Source organism: Sodiomyces alkalinus (genome assembly GCF_003711515.1).
Source record: "Sodiomyces alkalinus F11 unplaced genomic scaffold SODALscaffold_18, whole genome shotgun sequence".
NCBI lineage: Eukaryota > Fungi > Ascomycota > Sordariomycetes > Glomerellales > Plectosphaerellaceae > Sodiomyces > Sodiomyces alkalinus.
Window position 1 is genome coordinate 110912 of NW_021167096.1, and position 9618 is coordinate 120529.

The window sequence follows — 9618 nt, forward strand, 5'->3', positions numbered from 1 at the left end:
GGCTATCGAGTTTAAGTTTTAGTCGTATAGCCTAGGACTAGGCGGTGTATTCCGTGCGCTTCTTACTGAATTTTACGGGAATAGCGACCTGCTATACCCGGTATAAGAGTATAGGTGCCGGTAGCGGCGGCGGTAGGATCGGTATAGTAGTCTCTGCTTTAAGGGGCCTAGGTAAGGGCGAGTGTATAATAACTAGGGTGGGTGTTAGGTGCGTGGTGGGTACGAGATACGGGTTAAGTTGAGACCTCTTAAAGGCCGCTTATAGGCTAGCGATTATATCGTGAATAGGGGCGATATATATTCTTACCGCTTCTTATACGCGTTATAATACGCGTTCGTCGATCTTATTACACGAGGTCTCTACGACCTGCCCTTAGCCCCTTAGTGGGCTCGGGGCGAAGTGACTAGGACCTCCTTCTATATAAGCACTAAAGCTTATAATCTTATACGTTCGAATATATAACGGCTTATTAAAAGTTATTCACGTATTAAGGCCGAAAATATAGATTATTCGAACTAAGGGAGGAAAGGAGGGAAGGAAAAGTCTATACGGTGTATAGGCGGCTAAGTACGTGTGGGATTGCACAGGCCTTACTAGGAGGTCTATGCTTCTTAGTCCCGGCCGCTGCCGGGGACTATTCCGCGGGCTATAGCCCGTAATAGACACCGCGTGGTTAGGAATCCCGGTACCCTTACTTTTACTAAGAAGGCTTATAGGCCTAGCTTCTCTAATCTGATTTAGGTAAGTATGGTACTTTATAGCTTTAGGAGTCCTTTATATTTCCGGAGGGAGCGGTGTATTAGGGGGCGGCTTAGTATCGCTACGGCGTAGGTGTAAGGCCTCTATGCCTTTACCTAGGTTTAACCCTATTCCCTTATAAGGGCTTTCCTCGGGGCCGCGTTTCCGGTCTAAGTCGTTAGGGCGTTAAGTTAGGCTATCCACGTAAAGGCCGTGTAGGTCTTATAATACCGATTCGGTGCTGCTAAGGCTCTCGCTACGGCGTATACCCCGGCTAATATCTTATCCTCGGTTCCCTCCTCTTATATCCGGCGGACCTTCTAGGCACTTAGGCTTAAGAGGTATAGGTTAAGGGGGGGGATAAAGGTCTCCTTTTCGAGGACCCTAACCGACGTAGCTTTATAGGCTCCGGCTACTAATTAAAGGCACCGGTTCTATACCGTTATAAGTGCCGCTACGGGGCTATACCGGGGGCCGGCCCTTATCTTATATATAGTTAAGGCATAATAGGCGATTACTAGTCGTATTACTACGAGGTATAGTCTTCTTACATCTATAAAGCTATACCCCTATACTACCGCGCTAAGCCTTAAGAGGGCGTATATCTAGGTAGTTAAGCAGCTTTTTACCTTTTTAGTATTTTATCGGAAATTAAGCTTCCTATTAAGCTAAACGCCTAGGAACTTTATCGCCTCCGCTACTAGCACTAAAGTAGTACTAAGGGGAAGCGGGGTGGGTAAAGGTTAGCGTGACTTTATAAAGGGGATATAGACACACTTAGCTAATTCGAACTATAGTCCGCTCGCTATCTCCTATTCTAGGTATACCCTTTACGCGGCGGCGAGGCGTTACCACGTCTATACCTCCGTCCTACTAAAGGCGATAATATTTATATTATCGGCGAAACCTACTACTATCGTTTTAAGGATCCTTTCTAGCTCTTCGTATAGAGTGGAGATATAAAGGATAAAGAGGATAGGGGAGATTAGGGAGCCTTACGGTATACCCTTTTAGAGGTGCTATAGGGGGGCTGTTTTGCTATTAAGTAGTAACTAGGCTATATAGTCCCGGAGGAAACTACTAATTAGGGTATTAAGCCACCGGGGGTAGCCTTTCCTTTTAAGCACCTTAATAAGGCGGGAATAAGGGATAGTATTAAAGCTACCTTTAATATCTAGTTAGAGTATCGAAGCAGTGCCGCTATAGGCCTAGCTTACCTTTACGGCCTCCGTGGTTCTCTATACTACCGTCTTTATACTTCGTCCTATCCGGTTACCTATTTATCCCTCCGGGAGGAGCCGATACTCCTCCGCTACGGTTATAATCCGGTTAGTAAGTATCCCCTCGAGGACTTTACCTATTATACTAAGGAGTAATATCGGTCGCTAGCCCTTTACTATCCCGTAGTCGGCTAGCGGCCGGCCTTCCTTCTTTAGGACTATCACGGTAGCGTGGCGGTACCTTTTCGGGTAGTAGCTCGCTTTAAGGCACGCTATAAAAATAGCGCTAAGTCTTTAGTATAGGGGGGGTCTATATACTTTTAGAAGCCCTACTAAGAGTCCGTCGGGGCCTAGTACCGCCTAGGGTTTTATCTTCTTAAGGCGCCCCTATATATCCGCTATAGTAATATCTTAGCGGATATCCTACCCCGGGGGGGATTCCGCGCTTAAAGGCCTAGGGATAGTGGGGAGGGGGGGGGGGAAGAACTTCCGGTTTAGGACCTCGGCCTTCTTTACGTGTGTGGTTACTGGGTAGGCGCTATTATCTTAGTGTAGTGGTAGCACCGACGGGGGGTCCGGTAGTATACCCCCTTTAGTTCGTGCCTATTTCTATAACCGCTAAAGAAGGCTATCGTCCTTCCCGGTCGAGTAGAGTAGGTGCCGCTAGTATATCCGCTTCGCTACCGCTATAGCCTTATCCCGGCGCCTCTCCGCTTCTTAAAACTCGTCCTATCGGTTCCGGGACTTCCTGGATATATATCTACGGTGGAGGCGCCTCGCTTCCTGAGTAAGGGTGGTTAGCTCCGCGTTCTACTAAGGGGTGGTAATATACCTGACTGGTAAATCCCTGGCCAGCCAGTACTATAGGACCTGTAAGCCAGGCTTTTCTCGAGGGGGGGTAACCTTTACTGTAAAATATAAGGTGTAATAAAGATATCTTCTCTAAGCTAAGGGGGCGCGCCCCCGGGACTTAAGTATCCTATAGGTAAACCCCGTGGAATCCTCGGCTTTTACGTACAGGAACCCGGGTATAACCCAGGGAAGCTATAGTGTATACTAAAGGTACTTATAGTATACCCCGTGCGTGCTATAGCTTATACTATAGTACGCCTATAGTACGCCCGTGGTATGCCCTGGCGTTCCCGGTGGAATCTAGGGCGTATTAAATACCCCGGGCGATAAAGCCCTGCGTCCCGCGGGCTTTCCCCGGTAACTACGATAGCCTTATTTAAGGCGTATTACGGTTATACTAGTAAACCGCGGTATAATTAGGGAGGATAGAAAGGAAAGTTTTTTTTACACGGCGGTGCTCTTATAGCGACCGCCGCCGTTACTACTTACTGCTTAGCTAGGCGAAGAAGAGAGAAGTAAAGAAAATAAAATATACCGACGCCGCGGCCTCCTATCTTACCGTGTGCCCTAGTAAAATCCTAATATACCTAACGAAGTAAACCTATAGATACAAGAAAAGGAAAATATACTAAACCCTTTATCGTATCTTACTATATTCCCTGGTAAAATCCTAGTACGCCTACCGAAAGTAAATAACGGACCGGAGAAGAAAAATCGTGCCGTTCCGCCTATATTACCTTACCGTGTTCCCTAGTAAAGATACGGCGGTCCTAGCATCCGATAAACCTTACTATATAGTTAGTCTAGTATAGTAATCTAATCTTCGTCGTTAGTAGTCTACGGCTTATTTATTAGAATTCCCTACTAGCCGAGTAGCGTGTTTAGAGCGAGTATGGCCTTATTTAGGGTAATCTCCGCGGCACGCGCTTCTACCTCCGTGTAGTCCACCGCGTACGCCTCCTTTAAGTTTATAGTTAAATACTCGGCCTATATAGCCTATAGCGTGACGTAATAGCGGATAATAGCGACGGCCTTATCGCGGTCGGTGATAAGTATATCTACTAGCGCGCCTCGGCGCGTGTCCGTGAGCTTACCGTTTATAGTAATAGGAGTAACGGCTACTATACGCGTTATACGCTATATCGTTAGAAGTAATAGTAAGTTAGCGGCGTTCTATACGTCGCTTACGGCCACGCCTTCCCTAAGTATAGTGACTATAAATCTAGCGGCCGGAATATGGAGTACGATAGCGTGCTAGCGCTAGTGGATAATAGTAACGGTCTAGTTACCTTTAGCGATCGTCTTTTCTATAGGCTTAATACTAGCGATACGTAAACGGTTAGAGAAGTTCTTAATAATATCCCGTATTACCTTCTCCTTTTCCGATATACCTATAATACGCTTAGCTGGCTATTCTATTATAGAATCCAAGGTTATAATACGTTTAGTGGATAGCGTAAGCGTTAGTTCCTTACCCGTGCGTACTATAGCGAGGAATTCTTAAACCGTGGGTATAATACGGGCAGGTTCCTTACCTTTCTCGGTAGGCAAGCCTTAAATAAACTTACGAATAAGCTTATTAGTAATATTAGCCTACTTAGTATACTAGCCTATATTATTCTTAAGATCTATATACACCGTGGTTCCTTAAGCTTCTATTATAACTATATTATAGACCGCTTTAGATAGGTATACGTGATCTCGGATATATTATAGTATAAAACCCGGCATTACCGCTATCGCTAGCTTTTTAGGGTTCTTAACCTACGAAACGTTAGCGGACGACGGGCTAGCCGCCACGTTTACCGTGTCTGCCTCGGCTTTAATGTCGATAAATACGGTTATACGCTGGCCGGAGGTAATAGTAGGGCTATCGGCATTAGTAGCGTGGTTAGATTACGGCATTTTAACGTATTTACCCGTATAGTTACGGGGGGCGTCGGCGTCTTATACTATAAGGTATTACTTAAATAAGGTCTAGGGGCGGTTCCACGATACGAGCTCCGGATTACTATCTAGCAGAAATTTAGGTTAGGGGACTTAGCTTATAATAGTCTTTACCTCGGCTTAGGTGATTACCTGGTAAACCTTAGGGTATTCCTCGGGCACGAATACGGTTCGATCAAGGTTATGGGTTTCCGGGTTATCGTATCCGATTTCCTTCGCGTATTTACGGAATTCGGCGATCTTAGTCTTATAGCCGGTCTTCTAGAGTACAAACCTAGTGCTTAGCGCTAATAGCTTATTCTTTAATCGCTCCTCGCTACCGTAGAGTATAATAGCCCTAAAGTACCCCTTTTTAGTAAACCCGGAGCTAATTCTCTTAGGGTTTTTAAAGGCTTTATCGAAGGTTTCCCTATATTCCACGTCCTTAAAAGGCTAATACGATAAAGGGATCTTAACTATAAAGTATATCTGCGATATAGAGAACTCGGGGATATATCTTATAAGTATAGTGGATAGGAAGGAAGACGGATAATCGAAAATAGGTATACGTTCTTAAGACGACGAGATTATAAATAGGAGACTATAGGAACGATAGTAAGAGATTAGGGGACTAATAGTGAACCACGTTAGTAATATAACTAATCGTGGTAGTAAATAGGAGAGAAAAGGGAAGACTCGGTTATTATAGGCACGATATTATTTTCTTTTAGTGCCGCGTGGAGCGCCGTGGTAACCGTGTTATTACGGTAGTCGATAGAAGGTATATATAGGTTATAGTTCTTTTTATTCTTACTATTCCCTGGCGTTTACAGTCGTTACTTAGGGCGGCGGTGATATTCGTCTTATATCGTGTCACCGGCGTGCCTTATAATACTTTAGTCTTCTAGTTCCGCCGCGTGCCTACTAGCTCTTTAATATCTCGCGGTTCTTTATTACTTATAGTTCTTTAATAGTACCCGGCTATAGCACCCTTAGAACCTCCGTCTTCTTTAAGGCTATTATTAGATTAACTAAGGTCTTTTTATCTCTCCTTAAAGGCGTCGCTTAGCCTTTATAGCTTTTTCCGGCCTTTATACTTAATTAACTCCTACGCCTCTATAGCTTTTTCCGGTATCCGCTTAGCTATAAACTAATATCCCTAAGTATCTACCCCGGGCGATATAAGCCCTATATCCCGCGGGCGTCCTTTAGCGGGGGATAATAACCGGTAACGCTATACGGTGACTACTTAGTAACTATAGGCGGCGATAATATTTATAATAGGAAGGGAAAAAGGGAAAGGAAAAAAGGGAAAGAAAAGGAGTATACATTATAAAGCGACGGAGATACGCTAAGGGGAGACGGTAGACTATAATATTCGTCGCCGGCGTGCCTTTAGGTTATACTATAAGGCGTCGGTAATTAAACTACGGATAAACGATAGTATTTATCTATAGAACCTTTAGGTCTTAGCGAGGAATATATTAATAGAGATCTTTACCGTTTAGTTTTTCCGCTTCGACCGGCCGTCTAGCCGTTTAGGGTACCACGGTATTCTACGGCGTTATTCCGAAGTCCGAGATAGGGTCCTAGTCGGAGATAATAGACACAGCGGTATAGGTAGTCTTAGTAAACTTATTAGTCACGGTTAAAGGCGAGTCTGCCGTAAAGAAGCCCTCCCTTTAGTAGGGAGGATAAGCTAAAGGACCTCGGGTAAATCCGATAAAGGCGGGTGAATAAGGGGAAGCCCTCCCTTTATTAGGGAGGATAACGGAGGGACTTTAGGTAAATCCGATAAAGGCTAGTAGAATAAGGGAAAGCCCTCCCTTTAATAGGGAGGATATGCCGAGTAATTCTACGATAAATCTATAGCTCGCGATTAGTTATTTCTCGGGCGATACGGCGGAGGCTAGGGTATACCCCCTAAGCCTTAGGATACGTAGCCTTAGGCATAGACACTAGTTCTACGCTTTTCCTTTTAGGGTTATTACGCCGCTAGCCTCGGATATTCTCGGTACGTTAAGCTAGTCGGATAAAGACGAGCCGTGCTAGGAGGAAAACGTTCTCCGCGAAGTACGGGTAAAAGGAAGATTACGGTAAGGGGAGGCTAGCTCCCCTTATACTCCGCGGAAAAAGGGGAAAAAAAAAGGGAGGGGGTTATCGAGTGGCTCGGTGCTACGGTAAAGGGGGGGGATAAAAATATCCAGTGGCTTAGTACTACGGGGGAGCTTATATATAGGACAGGATAGTCGCTATCCTACGCCCTTTAACGATTATTAGGAAGGTTATCGCTACGATCGTTAGGAATATTAGTATTATATTAGAACTAGGAATCTATAGTAGGTGCTAATACAGGTTAGTATAGGCGCTATTCCTGCGCTTAACTGGCGACTATGGATTCCTTAATATCCTCCGCGCCTAGACCTAGTAAAGGGGAGGCGATTAGGGGGGGGGGGGGGGAGGTTAATACGCCCCGTGGTCTTTATCGGGGCTTTAGTCCTACGGAGGACGCTAGTATATAGGATAGTATAATCGCTATCCTACGCCCTTTAGCGATCGTTAAGAACGGTTAGCGTCGGTATAGGTTAGTAAGATCGCCTACGCCGATTAGTGATTATTAGGAAGGTTATCGCGGTGTCGAAGCTTAGGTTCTATAGCTAGTATAGGTTAGTATAGTTATTATTCCTATACTTAATAGTGGTTCCCTTTATTACTCTACGCCTAAACCTATTAAAGGGGAGGCGTCTTCGCCTAGCGCGAGCGGTTATACCTATTTAGTCTTAGTATATATAGTTCGCGCCGGGCGGCGGTATACAAACCTTACCTAAAAGCTTAGTTACTACTATGTAATATACCTAACCGGTAAATCCCTAGCTAGCTAGTACTATAGGACCTATAAGCCAGGCTTTTCTTAAGGGGTGACCTTTACTGTAAAATATAAGGTGTAATAAAGATATCTTCTCTAAGCTAAGGGGGCGCGCCCCCGGGACTTAAGTATCCCACGGGTAAACCCCGTGGAATCCTCGGCTCTTACGTATAGGAACCCGGGTATAACCCAGGGAAGCTATAGTGTATACTAAAGGCACTTATAGTGTACCCCGTGCGTGCTATGGCTTATACTATAGTACGCCTGTGGTACGCCCGTGGCACGCCCTGGCGTTCCCGGTGGAATCTAGGGCGTATCAGGTGGATAGGCGTCTAGGGGTGCCCTTACGGCGGCGCGGCGCGGCCTTATCGGCTATATTCGTGAGGTCTGCTATTAGGTTATTTAGTACTAAGTCGATGTCTTCTGGTGATATAAGGGGGCCGGTCTATTGTAACCGCGTGGTGGCAAGCTGGGGGACCTGTGAGATTCTAGGTACCTTATATTCTATACTAAGGTATAATATTATACTAAGGTACCTTATATAATTATATTCTACATATAACCTCTGTACCTTTCCACTCAATAGCAAATTGGCCTGTCCCTCTTCCTACCTTATTTATTTATTCTCTCCTGATATATGACTGTCCGCTCACGTACCCTGTAGCCCCTTTATCGTCCATCGCCTCACCTCAGGTCATCTAACCCTCTCCAACGGTACCGCTACCGCTCCCTTACCCAACACCATGCAACAACATGATACATCATCACTCCAGTTCTCCAGTTCAGGCTATAGGCCGACCAAGATTGAATGCTTAACAAACCGTCCATTTCTTCTATGCTACAACCCCTCTGCCTGAGCCTGACATTCTCAGACCCTGAAGTCCAAAGACCATTAAACCCCCTCTGCCCCTTTCCACTTTTCTGCGCATTTCCTCTCTAAATTCATCTTCTCATTCGTCCCGTCTATCCTCCGGAGTCCACTATTAAATGCCCGAGGAACCCCCACGTGGAGCCTCAGCCGATCGTGCATTATCTCTATCATATCCCTTGGAGCTCACGACATATTGGGCCGCGGCGCCCTGCCTCCTCCTCCTCCTCCTCCTCCTCTATTCATCCTTTCTCAACCTAGTCAACTGAAAAAGGAGAAGAAGAAAACCCTAATCCCCTGTGTAACGGGTCGTCGTCCACATTCTTCCTCGAATTCCCCTTTCCCTAAGCATCGATCTGACCCTATAGCCGTCCGACTGTAGCTGTCAGTCTCATGCAAGTCATAAGCGGGCTCTGAACCTTCTGGTTCACACTCTGGTTGGTCGTTCTCTTCGCCTCTCCTCTGCCACTGCCACCAAAGATCCAAAAGTCGTCAATATATGCCGCACCATGATCAGATTATCAAAATTTCAACTTACTCCCCCAAAATTCGTCTCGTCAGTCTGATGCGCTGATAATGCTGCTCGACAATGCCCTAACTAACGACGGGCGAGCGAGTTGCTTGACAGAACATCCCAACATAGAAATTCAGAGCTCGAAAACCCTCCCCCGAATCTCCCTCATCATCCCGCCGCATATTCCATTGCACCATGGCTGAGCCGGCAAATACCCCCATCCCCGGTTCGACACCGCGTTCCGGCTCCCCAACCCACTCCCAGGGCTTCCGCTCCCCCTCAACCCCCTCCACACCGACCCGTAAAAAGCCGGGCGTCCTCCACATCGGCGATCCCATCAAGTACCACCCGGACACCTACGCGCTCTTCTCCGCGCGTTGCGACATCATCCGCCCCTCGACCGCCGAACGCCAGCGCGACGAGTTCAAGCGCGCCTTGGCCGAGAACCGGTGGGGCGACTTCCAAGCCGTCTTCCGTCCCGCCTGGGGCACCGGCGGCGAGATGGGGGGATGGGACGAGGAGCTCATCGCCCTGCTGCCCGATAGCGTGCGCGTGTTCGCGAGTGCTGGTGCCGGGTTTGACTGGGTTGATGTGCGGCGACTGGGGGAACGAGGTAAGTAGTGCCTCAAAAAA

General features: G+C 46.6%; 1 protein-coding gene across 1 annotated transcript in view; it reads left to right on the plus strand.

Annotated features, from left to right (window-relative positions):
* Nucleotides 1-9180: 9180 nt before the first annotated feature.
* The window catches only part of SODALDRAFT_321466 (D-isomer specific 2-hydroxyacid dehydrogenase), a gene marked incomplete at both ends in the record, with an annotated part of 1304 nt that continues 866 nt past the window's right edge, over nt 9181-9618 (plus strand). Inside the window, one exon of the mRNA XM_028609624.1 lies at nt 9181-9598. Coding sequence (XP_028462399.1) covers nt 9181-9598 — 418 coding nt within the window. The remainder of the gene's footprint in view (nt 9599-9618) is intronic.